The sequence below is a fragment of the Neolamprologus multifasciatus genome, chromosome 23 (genome assembly GCF_963576455.1).
Source record: "Neolamprologus multifasciatus chromosome 23, fNeoMul1.2, whole genome shotgun sequence".
NCBI classification, from domain to species: domain Eukaryota; kingdom Metazoa; phylum Chordata; class Actinopteri; order Cichliformes; family Cichlidae; genus Neolamprologus; species Neolamprologus multifasciatus.
The window spans coordinates 309290-337071 of record NC_140460.1 but is presented as its reverse complement, the minus strand read 5'-3'; the positions used below and the strand labels follow the sequence as shown (position 1 = coordinate 337071).

At 44.8% G+C, this 27782-nt stretch overlaps 1 protein-coding gene and 1 long non-coding RNA gene across 4 annotated transcripts; one reads left to right on the top strand and one right to left on the bottom strand.

Moving 5' to 3' along the window:
- The first annotated feature begins 4135 nt into the window (after nt 1–4135).
- LOC146490579 (uncharacterized) lies at nt 4136–8520 on the top strand. The gene is made up of 2 exons (XR_014872491.1): nt 4136–5171; nt 5288–8520. It is a non-coding gene; the product is annotated as an uncharacterized LOC146490579 (long non-coding RNA).
- Nucleotides 6739–26490, bottom strand: ccdc50a (coiled-coil domain containing 50a). 3 transcript variants are annotated; one of them, XM_085152180.1, is made up of 12 exons: nt 26139–26421; nt 23432–23494; nt 20947–21076; nt 19049–19139; nt 18561–18651; nt 13249–14151; nt 12470–12615; nt 11319–11363; nt 10990–11127; nt 10810–10889; nt 10619–10728; nt 6739–8641 (listed from the first exon to the last, which is right to left on the bottom strand). In XM_085152180.1, the coding sequence occupies exons 1-12, from the start codon at nt 26191–26193 to the stop codon at nt 8622–8624; spliced, it is 1872 nt and encodes a 623-aa protein (XP_085008306.1). In that variant the 5' UTR covers nt 26194–26421; the 3' UTR covers nt 6739–8621. The 3 variants fall into 3 exon arrangements, 2 of the variants coding, with proteins under 2 accessions (XP_085008306.1, XP_085008307.1); XR_014872489.1 differs by lacking the exons at nt 6739–8641; nt 10619–10728; nt 10810–10889; nt 10990–11127 and adding an exon at nt 11431–11609 and having other exon boundaries at nt 11314–11395; nt 12433–12615; nt 26139–26490; XM_085152181.1 differs by lacking the exons at nt 6739–8641; nt 10619–10728; nt 10810–10889; nt 10990–11127; nt 11319–11363 and adding an exon at nt 11370–11609 and having other exon boundaries at nt 12433–12615; nt 26139–26490.
- Nucleotides 26491–27782: the final 1292 nt, after the last annotated feature.

Here is a 27782-nt window from a genome sequence, read left to right as displayed (position 1 = left end):
GAGGAGTAAAAGTGAGGCTTTCAAACCTGAGAACACCGTACAAACTGGTGGCAGTAACGCTGGTGCTGCACAAAGTGGATGATGGAGGAGGACCAACTCCAAATTCACCTCTAATCAACAGCTAGACGGCAGAAACTTGGGGGCGACTGGGTGTTCCAATAGGACAATGGTCCCAAACACACATCCAAACTAGTGTTATGTTCTTGGAGTGAATTGAAAGCAACAAGAAAAGTGACCTCCTCCTCACACCACCCAAGAGCAAAAACAGAGTACCTTCCAAAGTGCTATGCAGCCATTTACGTTGGCAGCGAGCAAACAAAAAGAATAACAAACAGAAGATCCCTGAAGGGCCCGAAGCTTCCCCATGAAACAACAACCAAAAGACAACTTTACCCAAACAGGAGAAAACTGACCCGTACCAGCAGATACACAGTGACAGAGGTACACAAACACTACTTTACAAATCTATTTACAACAGCAATGAACAAACCCAGACACACACATCAGCTTATACTCACTGATACCAACTGATAAATATTTTTAGGCAAAGACTGTCTAAGTAACAACAATCAGACCCACAAGTGGTTTATTGGGTGGTGGAGGCTTGGAGCATGGCTGTCATCTGGTGGTTAAATACTGGGTGATCAGCCAATTATCCAATCGCAGAGCAGGAATGAATTCCACTCAACGACCCGCCGGCACTGGACTCCAGTAAGACACATCCAGGTGTCCACTAGGGATGGGTATCGTTTAGGTTTTATCCGACACCAGTACCAAACCGGTACTTTTGAAACGGTGCCGGTGCTTAAACGGTGCTCAAACCGGTGCTTAAAGAATCAAGAACACAAACTTTGTCCAAAAACCTCTCATGTTCAGCTGTTTTTTTGTAAAAAGATAACAATGTTAGCCTTTTCTGCAGCTATAGGGCATATATGGTATCACTCTTGGCTGGAAGCAGCTTAAACAATGGAAAAAACACAAACTTTGTCCAAAAACCTCTCATGTTTAACTGTTTTCCACTTTTTCTTTGGTCATTTTAGCCTTTTTGTCCAGGGTGAAGGGAGTATCTGCCATCAAACAAGAAGACAGCTGCATGTAGCTATGATGGTGTTTGCTAGTTCACCTTACATGCATTAATGTAATAACGTGGTTAGCCTACTCAACGTAAATTACACACGAACAACATTAAGCTCCTCACGCAGAGAAGAACGGCTGCTGCTGCATCATCATCCTCATCATTTCTGCTACACTGGCAGGGCTAGGGGCCAGGACTCTCCTCTTCGGGTTTTTGGGGGATGTTGCTAACTCCGGGTCGATAACAGGCACCACACCCGCAGTAGATGTGCTCGGTGTGAGGTCTCGCAGCAAGCTATCAAATACGGCGCATTTCTCGGCTTTTAAAAAACGCTATGCGTCGCCAGGTGTTTCATCAGATTTGAGGTGTTACCTCCTTTGACAGTATCACAGTATCAGCTTAAAGCACTTGTTGCAGCTGCTGAGTTTGCATCTTTTGCTGTGAAGTACAGCCAGACTTTTGACCGCTTCGCCTTGGGCGTTTTTAATCTGTAGCTCTGCTCTAAAAGAACGTACGTACCTGGACCCGCCTACTATCCTCGGAAACGTAAAATGATTGGCTAGAATCTGAAGTGTGTCACAGCTCAGGAAAAAAAGCATCGACATGTGCGCTGCTTTTCGGTCTGGTTACTACCGTTTATGTCAGAACATACCGGTACCCATCCGTAGTGTCCACACCTGAGGGAGAGAAGAGAAAAACCCACAGCCATCCTCTGGTGGGAGGAGTCACACACACACGGCCTACATGATCTTGGGTCATAACACTAGCTTTTGGATAAAGCAAACTTAAGCTCCTGGAATGAAATGGTGTTTAAACATCGTCTTTTCTCACTCTTCAGACGAGCCTTTCAGCTTGAACAGAGGATAAACAGTAACCTTTACAAAAGGTCGCGCTTACATAAAAGGCAAATAAAAATTCACTGTCACTGAGGGAAAAAAGCTCCATTTTATCACACAGCGACATTCCCTGGAATTACTTCCCAAACAAAGAAAGCAGCACTTATTTTGATTGTTATCGAATTCCAGCAGGCTGTGATTGTTTCCTCTAACAAGTAAAAGTGTTTGTTTGGGTGGAAAAGTCTCAGAAGCAAAAATGCTGTTTCACTGGCACACGTTAGGCTGTTTTTCTTGGGATAACAAAATCCTCCGAGATCAGTTTTCTGTTAACGACCTGATTTCCAGCACCTTGTTGTTGAGCAGTGTTGGTGCATTAGTGCTCTGTGTAACATGATAGTGGGTTTTTAAAGCTGCTATATCTTTTTTAATTCAAATATATATCTAGACTTCTTTTATGCACCTTTGTGTCTTTAATGCGATTCTTTATAATCTGATGTGCCGTTTGTGCCCGAGCTGGCCAAACCAGTTTTCACTCTTGAGTTTCTTATTCTGTATCACGGTGAGACGTGTGAGCCCTCACACACACACGCACACACACACGCACACACACACGCACGCACACATTCACTCAAAGCTCTCTGATGACGTCACATGAGTTAAAAGCGTGACCGCTGAGCTTCAAAGTAAACTGGTGCAGTGAACAGAAAGTTGAACCCTGACTGGACTAAACTGCCAGATTCAGTTTGTTCAGTCGGTAATTAGCACAGCTGATCAGAAATACTGCGGGTTCTACTTCTCATGAAAATGCAAAGCACCTGCCAAATATCAGGTTATAACTTAATGGAAAGATTCAAGGATTTCCTTGCAAATACTGCCTAATGCAGCCTTTATCACACAAAGGGAGGAAGCGGGCATCTGGGAGGAGCTACGCTGTAAACTCATTTCTGAGAAAAGCAGTGAGCCACCAACAACATGACAGCCAAATGTATTTAAAGTGAGCTGCTGGGAGAGGAGCAGGAACTGTGGGAGGAAGCTGAACTCGTTCCCTGATTCATTAAGAATGTGAAGTAGTGCGCTACAGGGGATTCTTGAAGAAGCCAACACCTGTTCCAAGAAGATGGATGACTAAGCAAAACCAGCCTTTTTTCCACAGCCACAGTCAGACACGAAGATCAGTGCCACGCTCAAAATCAGGCCACAGTATGTGAGTGAGACGCCATCTAGTGGCATCACTGAGCAAGACAAGGTGCAGGAGGCACCGAGAACTCAGTGAGACTGAGGTTTGCGGGTTTACAGGGTGACCCCCGGTAATCACCGGACATGTTCGTATTTATGTATACCCCCCCCCTCCACACACACACACACACACACACCGGAGCGAACCACGTGCATTATGCGCACATTCCACTGGCTGATTCAGTGCTAAGGTTTGGTGTGGCACATGTTGGCTCCAGTCCATGAAGTTTTTCTTTGTTCAATCAAAAGAATATTTACGCAATAAAGCCAAACGACAAAAATTAATTGATCAAAACTTTATTTGGCCCACAAATAATTCATTGCTCATAACTTGTCTCTGGCTTGAAACATTAACGCTATGTGCGCACGTGCTCTCATTGCTTATTGGTTATGTTAGAAAGCTGGGCTTCATAAAACAGTTCAACAAACGAACGACAGTGAATCTTCTCATGTCCACCAGCTGGGAAGCACTGATGTAATTCAGAGGGACACATGGTTTCCCTTAAAGATGGTCCAGGTTTCCCCCTTATAAATGTGCCCTTCACTTCATTGTTAGTTAAATTCCTCGGGGTCCTCTCATAACATGCAGACAATAGCTTTTATTTGAACGGAGCAGATCTCCCCGCTAGTAGGAAATGTTTAGAAACGAAGAGAAGGCCTCTTTTACGCAGTGACTGTTTCACACACGGACAGCAACAACCTGCCAGAAATCCCCCCCATGCTGCTGATATCCGCTCAGGCTGCAGATCTTACATGTGCAGTTGCTATATTGGTTCACTCGGTTTTTAGCTTGACTTCCATAAATATGACGCACTTTTTGTTATTCTGTGCATATCCAATTGTTCAGCGTCCTGGTCAGTGTGGCGAAACAAATTCAGTACGTGTGTGTTCTTTAGTGCATGCTCTAACACTTGGAGGACTGCCCTGGCATGCATTCAGCAGAGACTCCCTCCGTAGATGGGCCTAGCTGCTGCTTCAAACCAGTCGGATGTCATTCCTGCACCAGGCACAGCACAGAGCGCCTCGGGCCAAACGGCCTGTAATTCTTTTATTTTACATGAGAAGGTTTACTTCTGTCAGCATTTAGGCGCTGAGCACTTTCTACAGCTTTGACATGACCGCCAGTGGGACTGTGATGATTGTGAGTCAGGGTTGTTTGAAAAAGATAAACATTATCCATGAGTCCAAATCTAGACCAAACACGTCGCTGCCGTTACAGATTAAGAACTGCGTTTCTGGAAAAAGTCGTGATAGATGATGAGCTTTGTTCTCCAAGTGGCAGATTTGATGATCCTGATTGTAAATAATGATTTTTCTTCGTTTCTAGCTGCGGGTGGGGCACTAGAAGCAACTCAGCTGATGCAATGCTGCAATAGGAGTGATTGTTGGCATAAAAACATTATTACTGTATGTTCACATTAAATGCAGCCCTCATCCAGCCGGCCTTCAATCCCCAACATGCTTATATACACCAAGCCAAAGGGTGTAAAAGTAACGATAATAATAATCCTTTCTTTCTTTCACTTCACATTTTGTAACTTCTGGCCTGACCTCTCATAAAAGCAGAGCTGGGATTTCTTTGTCTCTCTGAGGCTTGGCTCGGGAGGCTTAACAGAATAGTTCTCTGACAACCTCTACCGGTTTTTCCTGCAGATGCGCCCCAGGCTCCACGAGGACGAGCACACAAACTAAAACATGCAGTGAATTAGATTAAAGATGACTTTTACAGACTCACATCAACGAGTCATGAGAGGAAACAATGTTTATTCTCTCCTGAGATGATTTACTCTTTAATATCGTCTCTAATCTGGATTGACAGAAATGTAAGAAGGCGGTGACTCTCTCTCTCTCATGAGTGGGTGTGTCTTCGTGTCTGAACACGGCGTGCTCCAGTAGATAGACAGCTGCATTCACCTTTCTACCTGCCAGGTGAGGCACGGAAAAGTCCTCGCAGTAAACCCGCTTCTTCATCATTCTGAGAGGAGCTGAACGCGAGTGATCCGCTGAGCCTGCACGCCGGACAGGTGAGCTCGTTTACCTGTAAACACACACCGTGCTGCTGTTTTGTTCGCGCAGTTATGATAACCATTTAACTGCCTTGCTGATCAGGATGTATGTGATCGTGTTTTTTCCTCCCCAGTTTCCAGGTAAAACCCCCCAGACAATCAAAATCACCTGTTGCGTCCGGCTGACCTGCTATTATCAGCGCGACCCGCAGTGCTCGGTATCATTAACCAGGTACCCACAGCTCGGCAGGCCCGCACACAGCTCGGCCCGCACTTGTGAGCTCCAGCAGGTACAGGAGGAGCACCCAGCCTCTATCCGCAGAGACTCCCGCCTGCAGAACTTGTGTTATCCGCACAGCTGGAAACTTTGCCTGGGAATTTCTGTGCTCAAAAAATTTCAGTCATTGTTTCTGGTCGTGTGTGTAACTTCCCACCCCGGCCTTCAGCGCAGGGCTGCCGGCCGCGTGGTTTCTGTGAATCATCTGTGTTAAATCTGGGCTGCATAATTGAACTGTTTCAGCGTCACTGTTACACGAGCAGAGTCAACATCAGTGTATCATTTGATTTGTATTAAAGCAGCACTACAACAGCTGCATGCTGGTGGGCCTGACCTCCTCATGCGTCTGCTGTCCACGCAGAGTCTGCTGTCCACGCAGAGTCTGCTGTCCACGCAGAGTCTGCTGTCCACGCAGAGTCTGCTGTCCACGCAGAGTCTGCTCTCCACGCAGAGTCTGCTCTCCAGAGGACTTGAGCGTTTCCTTACTGCCCAAACTGAAGCCGATCACAGGTTCACAGCAGCAGCCGCGTTTCTGGCTATTCAGGTGTAGCTTCCAGTAGTTCAGTTGTGACATATCCCACGGAGGGCATGGCAGTGGTGTTACCACTTGCAGACTAACCTTCAGTATTTCAGGTATGTTGGTGAACCAGCTCTGCTCTCAGAGGAAGGGTGTGACTGTACTTTTGAGAGTAGCAGAATTTAATTAAAACTCTGACAATAAAAGGTACCTGCTGCTGACACTAAACACAAGGATGTTATCGCACACTGAGCACATGACTTTAACATGATGAAAGGAAAATGACTGCTTGTTTCCCTGTGCAGCAACACAAATAAAGCAGCACTTCCTGCTATTCTGTCTTCCTTTCCTTTAGCTTGGCTGAAATCACCTAAATGACACTTTAAACTTGAGGAGTGATACGAACACTCACAGTTCAAACTGACTTTTTTTGGTGGTTTCTTGAAGTCTAAGGTTTTCAAGAGGACTCAAAAATCCAGAAGCTTTGAGCAGTTTCTTTTTAAACCTGTACTACAGGTAACTCTGTGGTTACATGTGCCACGGGGTCAGAGGTCACTTAAGGCTTCAAACGTTCTGCATTACGGGTTCTTCCAGATCAGGAGGGCCTCAGCGGGGGTGACTGCAGGTCGTCGTGAGCAGAGAGGAGTGAAACTAAGGTCACTGAATATCTTGACCAATAAACTAATGTGACCTTTAACACTAACCCCCCCCCCCCCTGTATTCTTATCAATGACTAAAGCTGTGGGATGAGGTGGGCATGTCAGGTGAGACTACAGCTTCACAAACACATATTCATGGTGTAAATGCTGATGCAATTTATTACATTTTGAGATGCTACAAGTAGAAGCAACTTAAATTCATTTTACTTAAAGTCCAACATGTTGATTCATGATTGATTTAGGGCTTTATGCAATCGACCAAAGAAAACAGACAACACATGAAAGTAAAGTCATATCTGAAGCACAACATACACAAATACACATCACTGTGATCTGCACCCTCACCAACTGGAAGCACGTCCACTAGGTGGCGCTCTCATCAAAGAATAAATTAGGGAGACCCACCACAGTGGGCGCTAGCTCCGCTACAACCACAACTTTTAATCCCTCCAATTTGTAAAGTCCCTGAAAAACAACACGTGTATGGCACATTTCTCATCCTGTCAACAGCACGTAGCACAAACTGTAATTCAGCGACTGCATGTTTGTTCAACGCACCACGAGAGGAAACAGCTTCTGCTCACAGCACAGGCGCTTGTTCTGCAGATTTATCATTTCAGCAACATTTATCACAAAGCAAAAACTCCACGCAGCACCAAATGCTCAATGAGTGAATCATGTGGTAATCAAACATTTCAGCAATGTGCTCTTCATTATCCGTTTTTTCCTCTCATAACCAAAAATATCAGGACCTGAAGAAATATAACAAAACACTAGATTATCTCCTTCCTGCAAGCAGGAAGTACGAGACCGGAAAGTCCTGGAAGTGACAGCGGGGAAGCTTGGTCGATGAAAACTGAGGAAACAATGTGAGGAAAAAATAAATTTACAAAAATAAATATAAAGCGCCCTTTCTCAATAAAGACAACGAGCAGGATACAAGGTTTCATGGAGGGAGAACCGAAGTTTCCACATGATTTGGTCTGACGATGTAAAAAACAAGAACGCAGATTTAAACAGCATCTGAGCACGAACTCAGGCAACATACATGCATTTCATTTGGTTCCTTTATGGGCCAGCTGGAAATGACAAGCTCATGAAATATTGGCAGAAATACTGTACAGCAGTATATGAGCACATATTTAGTTTCTACAGAGATTATTATTGGCTGTTTGCAGCTTTAGCCCTTTCTGATAATAAAGAGGGAGCCAGTTAATATTGATAGAGCTGAAATGCATGTACACATCTGTACACTCTCAGTAAGCATGCACATAGAAACAGTGAGTCATATACAGTCAAACCACTACAATTTAAGAAAGACGGGTTAAGTGGAAAAAAAAAAAAGCAAAAAAAACCAAAAACACATCGAGCTGATCGACGTCCACGGATCGCCGCGAAGCTCCACCTCGTCTGCGCTGGAACAAGGTGGGAAACATGAAAGCCAGAGCTACCAGCACCGAAATCAAGGCTTATTTCTTTATAATTACAGCAAATAAAACAAAACATAATGCATCCCCTTCAGAGTCAAAGGCTGTGTGGCACATGGGCAGCCCTCACAGGGCCTCGCTGCACGGCGAGAACAGCGGTGCAGCGCGCTGTAACAAAGAAGCTGCCACGGTGGTATCTAAGACACTGGAACAGCCACAGTGGACCAGACAGGCCCATGAAGAGTCGAGGAACTCGGACAGTTACATCCAGCAGAGGCTTTAAGCCCTTTGATGGCACACAATGACCACAGCAGGGGGGCGGGTCCTTCATTTACACAGCAAAGAATCATGGGAGATTTCTTTTGGCTTAATGTCACCAGTTTAAAGAAATATGCAATCACATTTTACAAATCATTAAAACAAAGACGAGTGTATTTCACTCACACATCCACTTCCTCAACTCTGGAGGATATTTAAAAAAAATAAATCCCACTGCCAACTCTGTCCAACAGAGCGAACGGGTGAAAATAAAAGAAACACACACACAGGAGGACTGACAGCATGTGTGCACACGGCCGAGAGCCTGAGTCACCGCTTGTGATAGGCACCTGAAAGAGATGGAAGACACAGAAAATGAGCTCCACGTACTGCAGTGTAGCGCTGCAAAAACCACTGACAGTCGACTAATCGTGACTAGCTGACTAATCGTGACTAGCTGACTAATCGTGACTAGCTGACTAATCGTGGCTAGCTGACTAATCGTGGCCCTACTGTGGTGCAATCTATGCTGCAGAGTTTATGAACTCAAGTTCTCCAAGGTAGAGTTCAGGAGTTTATTAATATGAGTGAGGAGAAACCAGCTTTGGTCGAACTAAACAGCTTCAGCACTCTCACGTGTTCATGCAGGCAGTGCTAAGAAAATAAAGGTAGATGTTCCTATTTAGACATTTGAAAGAAATGAAGATGTTCATTTTAACATTGATGATGTCAACGATGAGGCCCGGGGTCCAGTAAAGACTGGACATCTGGACAGCAATGAAAAATGTAAACTTTAGACTTTTAACTGTTTTTTTCCTGCTGATAAGTGACCAATCACACAGCACCAAAGTAATCAAGTAAACTTTTTGTTTGTTCCCAACTTCAAGCTTGTTTGAATGCAAACAACATCGGGGAAAGTTTCAGTCGGGTTTAAGCTTCAGCACGGAAACGGCATTACTGAGAGTCTTTACTGATCGTCTCTCAGTCGCTGACTCAGGCGCCCTGCGGTCTTAGCTTTGCTCGACTTGTCCTCTGCTTTTGGTGGACCATAATGTCCTTTTAATGAGGCTTAAGGTGGGCATCACAGGCCCTTAGCTGGTTTAAATCCCTCAGAAAGGTCCTTTTCTGTCACCATGGATACCTGCTCCTCCTCCTGTCACCTCTGGTGTCCCCCTGGGCTCTGTGCTGGGTCCTGTGCTGTTCTCTTTATACTTGTTACTCTTGGGCCGAATCCTTGAAAAATACAATATTACTTTTCATGTTTATGTGGATGACATTCAAATCTATTTTGAACCGGCTGAGGATGTCACGTCGTCGTCGCAACACTTCTGCAATTGTATGAATGAAGTTAAAAACTGGCTGCTGAGCAATCCCCTCATTCTCAATGATAAGACTGAAATTATAATCGTCGACAGTCAGGCTGAACTCAGTGATATATTTGGGCCCTTTGCTGACTCTGATACCTGGCTGTTGTCTTGTTCCTTTAAGCTGGACAAACATGTTTCCTCGGTAGTTAAATCCAGTTTCTATCAACTACGTCTCATCTCTAAGGCCAAGCCCTACATACCACGCCAGGACCTGGAGAAACGTATCCGTGCCTTTGTTACCTCCAGATTAGTTTACTGTAACTGCCTTTACACTGGTCTCCATCCTCGTTCACTGCAGCTCGATCAAAACGGGACTGTAGGTTTGAGTCTATAATCCAGTTCTTTCTGACCTGCACTGGCTTCCCATTAAATATCACATTGATTTTAAAATCATAAATAACACCACACCCAGCTACCTTACTGATCTCCTCAGCTTTTATACCCCTGGGGGAGCGCTTAGATCAGCAGGCCAAATGCTGCTGGTTGATCTAGATCTCAGCTCAACACCAGAGGTGACGAGCATTCGCCTCAATCGCACCTCTGGAATAATCTCAACCTACATCTGCGCGTTTGTAATGGTCCTGTGTTTTATCTGCTCTGATTGAAGCTTATAGTGGTTAGCCTTCAGCTTGTGCCTGGTGTATATTACATAGTTATGTCTCCCACCTGTCAGTATATCTGTAATTGCACTTAATTGATTCTGTGAAGCACTTTGGCACAGCCCTGGTTTTGAAACGTGCTCTATAAATAAAACAAATAAACAAAAACTGTAGTATTACTAGTATGTTTAGTTAAACTTTGAGCCAGTGTTGAGTTTGACAGCCCTGATCTAGACTGATGTTTCCAGAACATACGCAGCCAGGAACGCTGGGATTTCTGACGAGACGCGGCTGTTAGCATCGGGCAGACCAAAGTGCAAAAACACCACAGTGTTGCTGCCTTGTTCAGGTTTTCATTCACCTCTGTAAGTTGGATCGGGTCTGGCCGGAGCGCGAGGGGCAGCAGGGTGATCTGGGTAGACGTAGCCAGGACTGACATTCTCATAGTCGTGTGTGCGCGGCTGTGGAGGCCTGAAACACACGTGCAAAACATTTATTAATACATTCCTGCTTCTTTACCGACTGGACATTTCTCCTGGTGAAGCCGTGTACCTCGGAGGCTTGTAGTTCTTTTGCCTTTGGTACTCGTACTCCTCTCGTGTCCTGGGCCGGACAACATCCTCGGAATTTGGCTGGAAACCAACAGAAATTATGGTTCTCGTCCCACAGAGGAAAAACAGTTTTATATGGAAAGAGCAGGCATGTTAAAAATATGCAGTCATGGAAAATTACCCTGGAGTCTCCCTCCTGCCGCCTCCTCTCCACTGCCATCCTTTCCATGGCCAGCCTCTCCCGCTCCTTCTCTTTCTCCCATTCGCGATTCTTCCTGTACTCCTTCTTCTCCTGCTCCATCAGCAGGCGGGCGATTTCCTGGCAAAGCGAGGCGACTCGGTCATTTACCCCACAATACGTCCTACATGTCACATGACGTAACTACACAAGCGTCCCAGATGTCATCAGAACACCTGGTTCACACGGATCAGCCGAAGCGACACCTCCAGTGCTGCAGAGCATCTTTGCACCTAACATTTATCCCATGTTGGAGGAGTTTCCACACTCACCTCATCTTGTGCCACCTGGGCTGCACGCACGTGCACCTGGCTCGCCTGAAACCAGAGAAAAGTTATTCTCACACAGGCTGATGATTCGTAATGTTGGAAACACAAGAAAAACACTTTGTTTGGTTTTTGACATCAAGGCTTAAAGTTCTTTATTTGATAACAGAGTCAAATGCTTTACTGTCATTCATTTCTTTACAATCAAAACCTGAGAAACTCAACCAACAGACCTTTAACTTTGCTCTTTGCTCACACTGTTTACCAACTATAAGCTAATGTGATTGTTCCCTGTCACTACCCGATCCGTACCGGAAACCCGATCGGTACCCCGCATGCGCGAAAGGTGTCTACTTCCGGTCGTAGCATTTTACGATAGTTATGGGTCAGAGTATCTGTTAAAATGTTTAGAATAATAAGTATATCTTAAAATGTTTGCAATAATGAAGCATTTCAGTACAATGTAGACAAAAACGAAAAATAAAAAGATAGTTACGGATCGGGACTCCCCGATCCGTACTGCGCATGTGCAGATGTTTTCTTCTTCTTCTGTTCGTTTAATGGCAGTTTACTCCCCAGTGTACGAGGATACTGCCACCTGCTGACCGAGCGAATGAACCGTATTGTAAACTGAATTGGCGTCATTACAAACGTGTGTTAAATTTGATTTAGTGATAGTCGAGTGTGTTTATGCTTGTCTGTGTGGAGAGGATTGTTGGAATAGTTATGATGATGTCTGCTATCACTGTCAATTGTCAGTAAACACTTCATCTGGCTGATGAATCTTCACGTGACACATTGCTAAGTCAATATTATTAACTCTGTAATTAGGCGCCATTCTTCTTATTTTACGGCGCTGTTGTTCAATCGGGGAACGCTCTCTGTTGAGGAGAAAAGCATGAATTTGTTTGTAAACGGATTATCCATTGTTTAAATGTCCCGGTAGTCGAAAAGGAGGCAGAGCTGTTGAAAAATGCTAGGAGCTAACTGGGCGCTAACCGTATCATTCAAAGATATTGAATGTCGCAATGTTGGCAAAGAGAAGAAGTGACGTAAGATTTGCGCATGCGGGGTACCGATCGGGTTTCCGGTACGGATCGGGTAGTGACATTCCCTGTACGTCACGGTGTGTGTGCACATATGGACAACAATATGACCTTAATTTCCTCCTCCTGCAGTTTCCTGGCCACCTCCAGGTCCTTCAGCTCTTGCTCGCGCAGATCGAGCTTGGTCAAACCCTTGGTGGCCTCGCTCAGTCCGTACTCAGTCTCTGGCATTACTGAACCACGGTGCGCAATACGACCTGCAAAAGGCAAATCGTGACTAACAGAGCAGGGCTGCGATGATTATTTATTAGGATTCGTTTCAGCAAAAGGAAATCTCATCTTAAAGGTGCAGTTTACACAATTACAGAATAAAGTAAAGTTCGCATCATTTTTCTTGATAAATTAAAATGATTTATGGATCAAAATCATTTGTTGAATGATCAATAATTTGATGCCACATTCACACAAAGATACATTCAGCAGCAGTTGGATTAAATACAGCTTTAAGAAAAGGGCTGCAGCGCATCTCCACTGGTGTTGTTCGCTGTGTTTGTGGCAGATCTCAGATCAGTTAAATGGTCAAGTTTAGCTTCAATTGACAAGAACACACAACCAGCTCTGAAGCCCTTCATCAAGGAGACATTTGAGCTGATCAAAGCTCATCAAGCATAAGCACACAGCACACGCCTCACTGCAAGCACAGAGACTATAAGAAACTCCACACAAGGCGAAATGAATCACTGGACTCAAACATCGCTGATCCTGAAACAGTGAAACTAATGTGTGTTAGCGACTGCTGTTAGACTGACCCACCACCTCAGACTGCCACAGAGGAAAGGTTTAGCACACCACACCCCCCCGCAGAGCCCAGAGGGAGCTCGGGGTGATACCTGTCTCTCCGCTGGGTTGACTATGACTGCGCTCCCTGCCACGACCCTCCCCCTGCTGGAGGTCCCAGAACTCCCTGCCGTCTCCTCTGCCTTCGTCGACCCTATGACCTCCAAACAGCTCATTGGGGCTGGACTGGACACGGTGCCGTCCCCTGGTCCTGCTCTCAGAATCCTCCTCTTGCCCCTCCCAGGAAGCCCTCCCTTCCCTCAGCCGGTCCCGGCTGTGTGCCGGCTCCACAAAGGCGTCTTCGAGTCCTCTCTCCCTGCTCCGGGTTCTTGCTCTTTGTCTTCCTTTGTCTCGATGTCCGTGTCCCTCTAGCTCTCTGTCCAGACTTCGTCCTCTGTCTCCGCCCCGCCCCTCTGCTCTTCCCCACCTGAGGTCCTGGTCTCTGTCCCTCCTCCGATCTCGGTCCCTCCTCTGGTCTCTTGCAGTGTACCTCTCATACTCCGGTTCTCTGCCTCCGTCTCGGTCGGGCTGCCTGTCTCTGACCCCCGTTTTGTCCCTCTCTTTAGGGATTTGTACTGGAGGTGGTCTAGCTGGTCTCTCTTTCCTCCTCACCACTCTCTCTGCGTCCTCGTACCCCAAATCCCTGGCTCTGCCAGTCTGCGAGGGCTCGTGCTCTGGATACCTGTCCCCCGTCTTGCCTCTGTTGTGCATCAGGTGCTCAGGAAAAGGATCTGCGTGCCTGCTACGGCCTCCTTCTCCCAGCAGATAGCCCTCTGGGTATCTGGAGCGACCACGGGGTGCTGCAGCATCCAGTTTTGGGTGTCTGCTCCTTTTAGGTTCTGTTGAACTATAATCTGGAGAGTAATCTCGACGCGAGCTCACCGGAACATCGTATCGCCCCGGGGACGTCGGTGTGTGATGTCTGGGTTTGTCCAAGTCTAGAGGTCTCCTTGCAGCTGAGCAAAGCAGAGTGAGAAGGCACGATGATGATGATGGTTGATGAAAACAGGGAAAGTTAACAGACAGGTGTAATACAAGTCGAGACAGTTAGTGAGCACCGGGTTAGATACAGCACCTGTGAGGAGAGCAGTGGTTAGAAGAAAGAGGAAATGCAGAAGGTGACATCAAATGACCCAAAACGTCCCCCAGTTGTTGTGTTAGCAGCTGTCAGATAAAGGCACTCAGGACTCGTGATGGGACATCAACCAGTATGTGATGTTTTTAAATGGTTACAAATGAAAACCAGTCTTTCCCCACAGTCTACTCATTGCACTCCACGTACCACTGCTTTAAATACAGATGCTGCAGACACACCAACGAAGCAAACTGATGATCTGAGCACGTTCACCTTTAAGAAAACCCGTTTGTTGGGAGTCGACACGTGGCTGAGAAATGTTTGAATGAATACAAATTAGGGATGCAACGATACCAATTTTTTCAAACCGATACGATACCGATACTTGGATCTGAGTACTTGCCGATACCGAGTACAAAAACCGATACTTCTACCACACACACACACACACACACTGAATTGGAAGACAGGTTTTATTTATTCCCTGTCGATAAAAAATAAAATCTTAATAAAAATGACCACAAAAAACTTTCAAGTGAAAAATAAGCACTTCTGTTAAATTATTGCAGAGTCTCCACATTGTAATTTAACAAAATATCACTGAACTATTGGCACTGTCTCGAGCTTTCAGAATAATAAATAAACACTTCTGTTTGGAATAAAATAAACTTTGAAATTATTGCAGAGTGTCCATATTGTAAACAAACAAACAAAATAACTAAAGTATTTGGCATTGACGAACGAACTCCTCATCTGCCCGTGGATCATCAGTCCACTGTGCCGTTAAACCGAGGACTGACATCGCACACACTGCTTGTCTTTACCTCTTTAGAAAGTTTTGGCACCATTATCTGCCTGATGTGTGGGCGGCTGGGAACTTTATATCGCGGCTCGAGTATGCTGATTTGAATCCTGTTTTCCACGGCCGGCATTGGCTGGTCATCCAGAGTGATAAAATGAGTCAGAGCCTCTGTTATTTTAACTGCCCGTGGATTTTCTCTTGACATTTTTCATCGCTTTTCCAAAACCTGAGTTAAAGTTGGCTGTTCCACACTGCTGACATTTTGTTTAGCCTAGCTACAGCAGCCTCCAGTTTCTCTTTTTTATCTGGAGCCGCCAGTCTCACTCACCTAACCCTGTGCCTGTTTAGCGTGGGATGTCCCCCTAGTGGCCAATCTAAAAACTACAACAGAAATGACCAGCCACCCTCTGATTAATTAAATAAGTTGGTATCGGTTCATGGTATCGGTTAACTTTTACGAGTATGAGTACACACACATTTTACAGTATCGGTGCATCCCTAATACAAATGAAAAGAAACGCACAGCGAGGAGCAAAGCTCAGGCCAGTGCTCGCTGCACTACCAGTCAGTGCAATGGCATTCCAGTTACCCAACCAGCAGCAGGGAGGTGCAAGCAGAGCCTGATACCTGCTCAGACTCCCACGGGCATTCGCTGTTTGCTCACCTCGTCTCGTTTTAAAAAATAAAATATTCTCCTATTTTTAACCTTTTATTCTACACAGCTTTTATTCAGACAGCTGTTCTGTGACGAGAAAATGTTTTTGTATGTCAGAGAGAGAGGAAGCTTTGGTGTGACATCATCACAGGTGCAAACACCCAGTGGTGACGTTACAGGTGAGCAGTTACATAAGTTCCCACAGTCTGCAGTCGATACAGAGAAGAAGCAGGTGACTGACGGCGAGAGGCTCGCCCGTGCCCGACTGCGCCGACAAAGGGTGGCTCTGCGACTACAAACACGGAAACTATTCAAATCAGCTTCTGTGAAGTTTAAACGAACAAACGAGATAAAAATCACTCACGAGCACTTTAAGTAGAAACTGTGTGTGTTGAGTTTTTGCAGAGCACCAAATTGCTAGAAAACCACACTGACTTTTTCTGTTGACTACAAGGAAAAAGAGATTTTCCTTCTGCTTCCTGTGAGCAGCGACACCACTGTAGTGGTTTCATGTTATGAGTCAATCTCAGAAACAAAACATCCAAAAGGGTTGAAATGGCAAAGTCAGCATGTCAGATTCGATTTAGCAGCTGCAGAGAGAAAAGCTGAGCTTTTATTAGGAACAGGAAGTTTACTTCCTCCCACACTCACACTCACAACTGTGGTTAAGACCTGCGACCGCACTAATGCCTCAACAAGACGCAATAAGAAACGGCCGCAACGCTTCAGGCACAGAAGCAACCGCGATGGCCTGACAGTTTGGATTAGGACTCGCAGCAAAGCTTCAATTTTTCAACATGAAACATAAGATTGTGACACTGAGCTGCTAACACGTTTTAGAAGCCCCCCCAAAAACGCCAAAAACATGTTTTTTTAAATACATCATCAGGAGTAAATCTAAAACTGCTCTCCTAATTTGCTAAATGCCAACTCTGGTACAAAAGGCTCAAGCAGCGCTTTTCACTGGGAGTCAAAGGACGAGTTATTTCTCTGCAGGAACACACAAGCCTTCCTTCAGGGTTAATTATGTGCTTATAAATGCATCCAAAATCTTCAAGTCAGCAACAATCAGTGTCAGAGACACGCCCTCCACACTCAAAGCTGGAGACAAAACCAAACGATCATCTCCCGTGGCCTTACTGCAGTCTGTGAAAAGCTGTGAGAATTACTCTTTAATCCTTGAAAGAGTAATTCTCACAGCTAACAGATCATCTGCAGAGGCTTATTGAAGAGTTTCAGTCAGGTTTCAGAGTTCATCACAGCACAGAAACAGCTTTAGTGAAGGTTACAAATGATCTTCTTATGGCCTCTGACAGTGGACTCATCTCTGTGCTTGTCCTGCTAGACCTCAGTGCAGCGTTCAATACTGTTGACCATAATATCCTATTAGAGCGATCAGAACATGCTGTAGGTATTACAGGTACTGTGCTGCAGTGGTTTGTATCATATCTATCTAATAGACTCCAGTTTGTGCATGTAAATGGAGAGTCCTCTTCACACACTGAGGTTAATTATGGAGTTCCACAGGGTTCAGTGCTAGGACCAATTCTGTTTACATTATACATGCTTCCCTTAGGCAGCATCATTAGAAGACATAGCATACATTTTCACTGCTATGCAGATGACACCCAGCTCTATCTGTCCATGAAGCCAGATAACACACACCAATTAGTTAAACTGCAGGAATGTCTTAAAGACATAAAGTCTTGGATGGCCACTAACTTTCTGCTTCTTAACTCAGATAAAACTGAGGTTATTGTACTCGGCCCTGAAAAGCTTAGAAATATGGTATCTAACCAGATTCTTACTCTGGATGGCATTACCTTGGCCTCCAGTAACACTGTGAGGAACCTTGGAGTCATTTTTGACCAGGATATGTCCTTCAACGCACATATTAAACAAATATGTAAGACTGCGTTCTTCCATTTGTGCAACATCTCTAAAATTAGAAATATCCTGTCTCAGAGTGACGCTGAAAAACTAGTTCATGCATTTATTACTTCCAGGCTGGACGACTGTAATTCATTATTATCAGGATGTCCAAAAAACTCCCTGAAAAGCCTTCAGCTGATCCAAAATGCTGCAGCAAGAGTCCTGACAGGGACTAGAAAGAGAGAGCAGATTTCTCCTGTTTTGGCTTCCTGTTAAATCCAGAATTCAAAATCCTGCTCCTCACATACAAGGTCTTAAATAATCAGGCCCCATCTTATCTTAATGACCTTGTAGTACCATATCACCCTATTAGAGCACTTCGCTCTCGCTCTGCAGGCCTACTTGTTGTTCCTAGAGTATTTAAAAGTAGAATGGGAGGCAGAGCCTTCAGTTTTCAGGCCCCTCTTCTGTGGAACCAGCTTCCAGTTTGGATTCAGGAGACAGACACTATCTCTACTTTTAAGATTAGGCTTAAAACTTTCCTTTTTGCTAAAGCATATAGTTAGGGCTGGACCAGGTGACCCTGAATCCTCCCTTAGTTATGCTGCAATAGATGTAGGCTGCCGGGGGATTCCCATGATGCATTGAGTTTTTCCTTTCCAGTCACCTTTCTCACTCACTATGTATTAACAGACCTCTCTGTATTGAATCATATCTGTTATTAACCTCTGTCTCTCTTCCACAGCATGTCTTTATCCTGTCTTCCTTCTCTCACCCCAACCAATCACAGCAGATGGCCCCGCCCCTCCCTGAGCCTGGTTCTGCTGGAGGTTTCTTCCTGTTCAAAGGGAGTTTTTCCTTCCCACTGTCGCCAAAGGGCCGCTCATACCACGGTCAGCCGTTTTACAGATAGAAAACTAGCTTTGCTCCGACAGCCATAAGTCAGCGGTGCTCTCCTCACCTCCATGATCTTCATCAAAGCGCGTTTCCAGCTGCTTATGTCTCCTCCTGTCCTCTTTCATCTCCTTCTCCTGCAGCTTACGAGCGATGGCCTACAACAAAACAACGCAACAGTAAGCACGGCGTCCCGCATCAATATAGAAACGTCCCACTTAGACAAAGGTCATATTTCTTTCCTTCTCAGGCCAATTAGCACATGCTTCGTACACCTTATGGAGCACGTAGGAGGCGATCTGACCCAAGTCAGCTCACTCTGACTAATCTAACAAACAGTGTTGCTGATTGGGAAACAGAATCTAGGATTTCTCAGCTTTCCCATTTATCAACAACGTCATTGTAATGTTAAAAAAAAGGTCCTAATTACTTAAAAATAAATAAATAAATGTGGAAAGAAAGGCGCAATGATTGGACAAGAATGACCTGCCCAAAACAGGAAGACTAGAAACGACTGAGGGGTAGAAACAAGCTGCCCTCAGGTCTGCTGCTCACCGCATCTTTCTCTTCTTGCTGTCGCTGTCGCTCTGCCTGTCGGACCAGTTCCTCCTGAATCTCCTGGGCGATCTCGTTGTCTTGGCGCTCACTGAGGTTCACGTGTGTTGTAAGCATGTACGAAGAGAAGAAGCAGGACAATGTTACAGTAGGGATGTAATGGAAGGACATTTTTAAACAGCTTAGCTTAAAGATGCATATTTCTACTGACACACTTGTTAAATAAGCATTGTTACACTTTTCACGTCTCCATTATGACGACAGACTCACGCAGCGGTGCTGAAACTGGCTCTGCTACGACACACGTTAGATTGTTGTATATAAAGGTTTAAAACCTCACTGACTTCAACACTGAAAATGATTTTTGTCACTTATTTTCTCAGTAATTCTGTTTCAAGTCAACACCCGAAGCCTCAGCTTTGAAGTTATCCAGCATGTTGTGAATGATGGTCAGCGCCTCAGGCAGGAGCATCTTAGCTTACTGCAGCGCTGATCTCACTGGGCTCACTCATCTTTGAAGCTGCACGATTTAGTCACAAACACCATCTGCCTGCAGGGCTGGTGTGTGAAAATCCTTACAGTGTGTGCAGACGCACCTGAGTGTGAAATCTTACTAACAGGAGGAGGAGCTTATCCAACCCACGCCGTACCTGGATTTGACCCGAGTGGTTAGGATGAATTAAAGTGGCACATGTAAACAAACTGCTGCACCCGAGCGTCTTGAAACAGTGCGTGCTGAGAAAGCAGTGATGCTGTTTAGTCCCGTGTCTAAGTGGCGAGTGTGGGATAGACAGTGAGCCTGCATGCATCGGTGAGGCGTCTGGCCTCGCACCCAGGGAGAGCAATCTACTCGAGCCCTCCATGTTTATGTGTGTTTAAAATAAGTGGGTTCTGTGAGTCAGCGCTTTTATGTTGATTAAAACTGCAGAGCACAGAAAGACTCCAAGTGCCTTTTTGCACACTTGGGATGCAGCAGAGAGACAACAGAGCTGCTATGTTCAGGTCAGCGGAGCCAGATTTATGTTTCTGCATCAGGCCACTGTGGTTAGTAAGTGCACGCGCTGCATTGCTTTGGACGTGCAGTTGGAAGCAACCCAAACCCCTCGGAGAACATAATTATACACCAGCGGTGACAAAGACACCACAGACTCCATAACAACTGAAGATCTGCTCATGCTGTTTGTTTCTGCATGTTTCTGCAGGATAAAGACTGAAAGCATTTTGTAGGTTAGCATGAGTCTCCTAACACACATATAACATGTCACAGACCTGTTAAGAAGTCTGTTACTCCCTACGCCTCATTGATGCATGGCTCATGTCCTCTTAAATAATCTGAGAAACAGCTGGTCAGCAGAACCTCATGATTGCTCCTTGGCAAAAACAAGATTGAAAGCCTACTGAATGACAGGATCTTCTTATTTATAACAATAACAGTGTTAAAGCTACTCTGAATAATCACTCAGGAGTCACCCAGAGCGCCGCGCTGGCTGACCTCGCTGCTGAAGCACAAATCTGTCCGAGGACGGGGTTTGGGAGTAATTACATGAGATTAGACTAATTGGAAACAGATGCCATCATCAGAGTAACTAATAACGCTCACAGCGAGTACTGCTGAGTAATCTGATGGCTTTAAAAGTCCTCGAGGTGCAGCGAGGGCTTTATTCCAAAAACCAAACCAGCAGATTCTTATTTTTCTACCTGGACAAATGTCGCTCAGATACACAACTATAACCAGGCGCATGCTTTTATGCAACTGCTGACTCTAGTAGGACTTTTCATCAGCACAAAGCTCAATTTCATTATTGATTTGGACTTTTTCTGATCCATCAGCCACATCTCCAGTAATTCCTGCTCTGCTTACATCTAACAGGTGTGTATGACGTGTGAGGGACACCTACATGTCAACGTTCTCCTTCTGAGTCTTCATCTTGGCCCTCTCATCCTCCTCCTCTTGGAGCTTCTTGGCCACCTGCAAGTCGTTCTGCACCAGACGGCTCTTGTAGACATTGGAGGCCAAGTGGCTCTCAACTGTTGACACACACACACACACACACAGGCTTTACTATCAGTGAGATCAAATGAATGCTGAACAGCAGAGGTCATTTGCACATCTACACGTCAGCGTCTGAGGAGCACTAACTACTCTTTAGATGATCGGCTGAGGACGAGATAAACGCCGAGGCCGTTTCAGCCTCTGCTGTTCAGCAGACTGCGCTCAGTCACCGAGGAACGAATGTTGGCAGCTTCCAAGGTTGTGTGACGGCATGTCGTCGGCCATAACAGATGAGAAATCCTGCTTGCTGACGCACTTCTAGCACTTTGCAGGCAGCGCATCACTCACTCGGTTCTGTTTCACTTTGTTATTGATCCGGGACAAAATTACATTTGGCAATTTGTACGCGAGGAGCGCCATAAGGTTTGTGTTTGTGATGGAACAGGAAACCATGTCACAGCTGTGCCAACATGATAAAGAGTCGAGGGACTGACATCGATTTTTGGTTCTCTTGAATGACGCTGTGATTAATGTTTCACGTGCGGACAGCCCATAAAAAAAACAAGTCTGAAGGTATAACTGAAGTCACGCCGTAAGATGAAGGACATTTATCCACTGCCATGTTTGCCATGTCAACAGCAATCTGGAGTCATCTTTCAAGGAAACGGACTTTGTGAAATCTGTTCATAAAACCTCTGAAGAGGCCTCGGGTCATCCAGGAAAACAACGCTGAGCTGTGACAACATCAGACACTCGAGTGGAAATCTGCACGGTGAAAAGAAGCAAACAGAAGATGCCAAGTGCTGACACGGCCTCGCAGAAATGTGTCCATGTGACATTTGGACACTTTGCTGTTCTGCAAGCTCAACATTGTGAATGGAAACAAAAGCCAGCTGCACACGAACAAACTCAATGTGCTTAAAATCTTCTTTTAGACGCCATCTGCTGATGTCATCCATGAAAAAATAAACAAGGGGGGGGGGGGGGGGGCTGCATATGAAATATATTAAATGGCATCCTCCCTTTTGACTTCCAGGGTCAAAGGTGAAAGAACATCCTGTCAACACAAACCTGATCAGTTATTGTGGCAACAAAGGAGCAAATGGAAACGAGCCTACAGCACAATCACATTCATTACAGCTAATCTGCACTGAGGGCGTGGCTGGATGACATCTGCCTTCCTCTTATTTAGCAGAGCTCGTGGCAGAATTTACCTTTATATGGTTTTACAATGGAGGGAACGGACAGACAAACTAGTGTCCTCCACAGCAGCGCCTTCTCTCGGCTCACACTCCAAACTTAGTGCAAACCAAAGGTTCACCAGACTCAATAATACAGCAGCGGCTCGTCTCTGATGCACGGAAAGAACCTGACGTTGATGTGAGATCTCAACAACTTATCTTGATGCAATTACAAACAAAACGAGGGGACGTAGCCTCTATAATGACTCTAATTACTTGCATGTGCTCACATTAAAGCACCAGCTAGCGTAAAAGGAGACACAGATGCAGTGTGTTCAGCTCTACAATCAGAGCTTTCTGTGCTACAGCTGCTGCACACAAAAAAGCCACATCACTGCTCTGATGCAGAGCTTTGTGGCATCCCGCACCACGGCTCGACTAATTGTGTACCAGGGTTTATACGGGCTTAATCAGACTGCAGCCACCGACGCCGCGCTCTGCCCTGCAAAACGCAAAGTGCAGCATTGCGGGCTGCGTGCGTGCTTTTACTGCGACAAATAAAACATAATTCAAAGCTTGATTTTTAGCAAAGTGATACCAAATGATTTAGGAAAGGAACAATCTGCAGTTACAGAAAAAGCCCAATGCAGAAAACAGTGCGATAATAAATGGCACCAAGTGTTTAACCCTTTAAGACCTACCATAGAACCAAGTCTGCCAGAGCTGATATTATATGTTTACATGCTGTGGAGCCGTTTTTGGGAGCATTTCAAGTTGCTATACATCAATACAACCATTATAGCCCAAATTTTAATAATACGTCTGCATTAAGTGCATAGTAATTACATAAATTGCAAAAAAGTGCAATAAACTACAAAAAAATTGAAAATCGTTTTTGTTTCTCTCCGACCGGCTTTAAAGGGTTAAACAGACTCTCCACATACAGACTTCTCTGTATAAACGTGGACTTCTGTCACGTGAATAACGCAGCCACGCTTTCGTCTGCCTGAACACAGTCAGGGAAAGCAAACGTCTGAAGTCACTCCTCTGTTTGTCAAACGCTTGTTTTACCCGTGACGCTCCTCAGGAGTAGAAACTCATCAAGAGTCAAGCTGAATGTGAGAATGAATGAGAACCACTGCCTTAAGGTATCCTTAAGGCAGTAGGATGAAGAACAACCCCGAACATGACTAATGTGTAGATGCTTACTTTCTTGTTCCTGGAGGTTATAGGCCAGGGAGTGGTCCTCCAGCACGGCGAAGTCTCGGCACACTAAAGAAAGGAAGAAAAACAGGCTTCATTTAAAAACAAGTGCTGGAAAGTGTAGCAAACGTTACAATCATCCAAACAGCCCCACGTATTCAAACAGAGCCATGCTACAGGTTAAACACAAGCTTGAGGAAGAAGAGACGTCAATCGGACTTCTCGCGGTTTCCTGCGTTTAACATCTGGCACGTCTTCCCACATGTGCTTAAACAATAAAAATGAATTTAAAGTCATGACGGAAGTTTCAGGATTCCACCAACAGGGAATCAAATGTGTCACGACACTGAGAAACTACTTTGACCGAGAAACTACTTCTAAAACTGTGTTTTGTTTTTAATCTGATAAGCTGAGCAGAGTGCGTCGCTGCACAATGAGCACATCATTCTTGGTTACACAAAGTGATTTTAGCTCCTGTCTGACCTTCTGGAATTTGTTTTTGGATCTGAGATGAACTGAAAGTGAATGAGGAAGCGCTCTGCTCTCTGCACTCAGACTAAAAAAGCGCTCAGGGTTTTTTATCTTGACAAGTTATTTTAAGTTGAGAAGTGAGAAAACGTTTTGTTGCTGCCCTGAAGTGCAATTCAAAAGGCAACATTTAGTTGCTCATCTAGCAGAAAACATCCCAAAGACAGTAAAACGAAACGTGTTTGTGTATAGCTGAATAAGCTACAGTAAGTAAAGTAAGATTAACCTGAATCTAACCCGAGTTTTTATGACGCAGGACTTTTTTCCTGTCATTTTCAGGCCTGGACAAAGACTAAAAGTCCACCAGCCACAATCTCAGCTCTGCAGGAAGAGAATAAAAATGTTTTTTTAAAGAAAAAAATATGAACTGCTCATTTTCCATATCTACACAACAAATCGAGAGCAAACTTTCCAGGCTTGGTTTCGGTATCACTGGTGCTGCCAAAAGATTCATCCTGAAAACAACAGGCTGACGGAGTAGGTGGGGATTTCTTCCTCAGAAACCCCCCCAGCACCAAACGTCATCCCGACACATCCACCTGATCCGACGACGCACACAGCTCGCGTCTCTTCACGTTTGCTCCAGATCTTTAACAGCAGACGGTTTCCTGTTAAGCTGAACTAAGGAGGCGGTTTCAGGCCTTTCTCACAACCTCAGCTAAACATGAATGTGGACTTAAAAGATCTGTCAGCGTAGCTTAACTACCCCTACTTAGCAACAGTACCATAGCATCATATAAACAGAGTATTCTGTCATGGCTTCATCGAAGCCTTCAGCAGAGTGGAGCTGCCACCAGATCGCTTCAACAAAGCAATCTGGCATCATACATATTCACCGGTGTCGATCAGTTTGTGGGGCTCTCTTCCTCACCCACACACGGTCACCCCTGCCAAGCTCACAGTCCAAAGATCATCCACATGAAATATTAATAACCAGTAACTGCCTGTGACTGTGTGACTGTAGAGATCGCTGGGAGGGAATCGACCACCATTAGGCAAACACACTTGATGAATCATCCAGACTGCCTTGTTGTGCACGATGGCTGATGACAGATGCTTTGAAGGAGGATGACACCTCCACCGAGCATTTTCTCAACCATATGCTTAATCTTCTTAGCAAAGAGATTGTATCGTGGCTGCTGCTGCTTTATGCGTCAACATTACTTTAACAGTTGCTTTTAAACAGACTTCAGAGGAATTCAAGTGAAAGACGGGTTACAGCTGCACTCACGGTTTAGCTTTTCACACCATCATTCATTTCAGGACCTGAAACAGAAAATAGGTCTAACATGTGTGCACTATGCAAATAGATGGACACTTCTGTGTTTAATAAACCACAAGAACATCTAAATATAAGTAAATATTTCAAGTTCATTTCTGCACCTCGTTGTTTTTACTGTTTTCTAACTTTTCCAGCAGTTTTGTAGAGTCCATCCCTTCCCAATGCAGACTAGACAAGCAGTGCAGGATTCTTCTCTCTCTGACCAGAATAACAAACATCCTGCCCAGCAGCTGCTTCACACTAACAGGTCCTTCCCACCAGCAAAGCATCCCATCCAGAATGTTTTTCCATATAAACACCCCTGTTTCCATTCTGCTTTTCAAATCCACAAACAATAGCAGACCTAGTTCTGGGTGTCTGTGTGGCAAAGAGCTCGTGGGAGTCATATTCTGAACAGTCATAAGAAGCAGGAGGAAATGGCACCAGAGAATATGAGACCGGGGGCAAAACAACAAACAAAACAACAAACAAAACTCGTGTTCAAAACTCTGGCTGGACCACATACCTTAAAACAGGAAATCAACTCAGGTGACAAAGTTACAAGTCATGTAAACACAGCACATTTCACCAGCCCAGCACTGTGTTTAATATGAGGAGGATCTCACTGTGTCAACATGTACACAATACATAAAACGGTGTTTCCCGCTGTAAACCTGTCTGGATGACACCTGCACCCAGACTGACCATCTAACTCCAGCCTGAAAAGACCAGTAAGTGTGCTAGCATCCACTAGCAGAGTGTGCTAAGAGCCACATTAGCCGTAGTGCATGAGACAAACAAATAAACACCTGCGTTTACTCGGTTAACATTAGCCTCGCTAGAGTTATCCTAACGTAACAGGCTGGCTGTTTAAGAGCTAGCTTGCTTTATATTTTTCCAGGAAACATGTTATGTGGACATTACCCTCTTTCACTCCAGGTAGTTTATTCTGGTCGATGCTAACGTTACATTCAGCCATGTTGTCACGGATAATAAGTAAAAACAAGAAAAAGAAAAGAAAAAACCCGTTGACGGTGAATTACACTTCAGCGTTTCTTCCGAAGGTTAACGGCAGCCTGATTGATCGCCTTTACTCATAAACCCGATTGATGGTTCAGGTGCTGGACGACCCTTTGATTAGTTTCGGTAACCACCCTCTCCTGATACGTCGCCGCTGTAATTGCCAGGCTGTTACTCTGCTGTAGCTAGCTGCCTGTCAGATTGCTAGCGTCCCTCCCTCCTACACCCGGCCAACGGAGTAAGAGGATATTTCCTGTTTAGATTTTTCAGAATAAAATACCAGCTTTCGCAAGACTTGTGCAGGAAAAATTAATCAATTCAATTCAATTCAATTCAATTTTAATTATATAGCGCCAAATCACGACAACAGTCGCCTCAAGGCGACTCACACACACACTCGAATAAAAATAAAAGAAAATCAAAGTGAAGATTGGTCAAGAGTTCCCTTATTTATTTATAAATATTAATTAAAAATATTTATATATTCGTGACACAATAAATAAAGAAATACAACTGAACCATACTACTGACTACATCAGACCTACATGCTTACGAACTTAGCCCAGCAAGTATAACTTTAACCTTTGACTGTGCAAAAGCCAACATTTACATTTAGCTTTATACTTTAGGTTTTTTGAAATGTACCTTTATCAGCCAGCTTCCCAAACATTTATTGAATATATTATTGAACTAAAAGAAACGTTTAACGAAGCTCTCCATTGAGGTAAAAAAAAAAGTCTAAGAATACACTTGTGTTTCGGAAACTGAGACTATTTGAATTTAAACCCTTACATTATAAATAGCTGAAATCACCAAAATAAGCTAGTAATAATTGTGGATTTTCTAAACTTGGTATGATTAGTACACGAAAGTGCTGCAGTTTTAAGTGTATATTTTCATAGTGATCATTACAAGTCAGCAGCATATGATACAACTGCTCCGTTTATAAATTCACAAGAACGCACTGCTGGTATTAACGTTTGCTTTAAGCTGAAAAGTGAGTGAGCACACTTCCGGTTGGTTTCTAACTACTTGCGGCTGACTTACGAGAGGCTTTGAATTGACGCAGCCCTCTTCTCGAGGTTCAGCTGCTGTAGACGTGTGCTGCATGTGCAGCTTCGGGAAGTCTTCACCACGAAGCAACAGTGGGTCAACACGACGGTCCACGCGAGCAACGATTCATGTGTGGGAACCGTCAAGGCAGACTGAGCGAATGGATCCGCATTTACACGCGTCACGCCTTCTATAAAATCCACGCTCACTGCAGCTGCTCTGTTGATTATGATAATCTAATTGCTCCCTCTGGTGTTCAGCTCTACCACAACCGCCTCCAATTGACATAACATCCCTAAACAAGTCGATGGTGGGGGTCCATCTGCAGATAAATCAATGGGATCGTTTGTGGTCGCGTGCACAGACGGCTTCCTTAAGTGATGCTTAAGTAAATCAGTTTTACTGTTTAGTTTTTCAGTGAAATACAATGAGGTCAACAAAGGCCTGACCTCTGCTGTTAAAAACAGAACAGAAGCTGGAGGCTGTGGGGCTCTG

What these genes read in the sequence shown, in the direction of transcription:
- ccdc50a (XM_085152180.1), bottom strand. Translation starts at nt 26,193, where the DNA reads ATGGCTGAATGTAACGTTAGCATCGACCAGAATAAACTACCTGGAGTG. An exon ending in CAGAAGGAGAACGTTGACAT is followed by an intron (nt 19,140 to 20,946) that starts GTAGGTGTCCCT and finishes CGTGAACCTCAG; the next exon opens with TGAGCGCCAAGACAACGAGA. An exon ending in TGCAGGAGGAGGAAATTAAG is followed by an intron (nt 11,364 to 12,469) that starts GTCATATTGTTG and finishes CTCTGGTTTCAG; the next exon opens with GCGAGCCAGGTGCACGTGCG.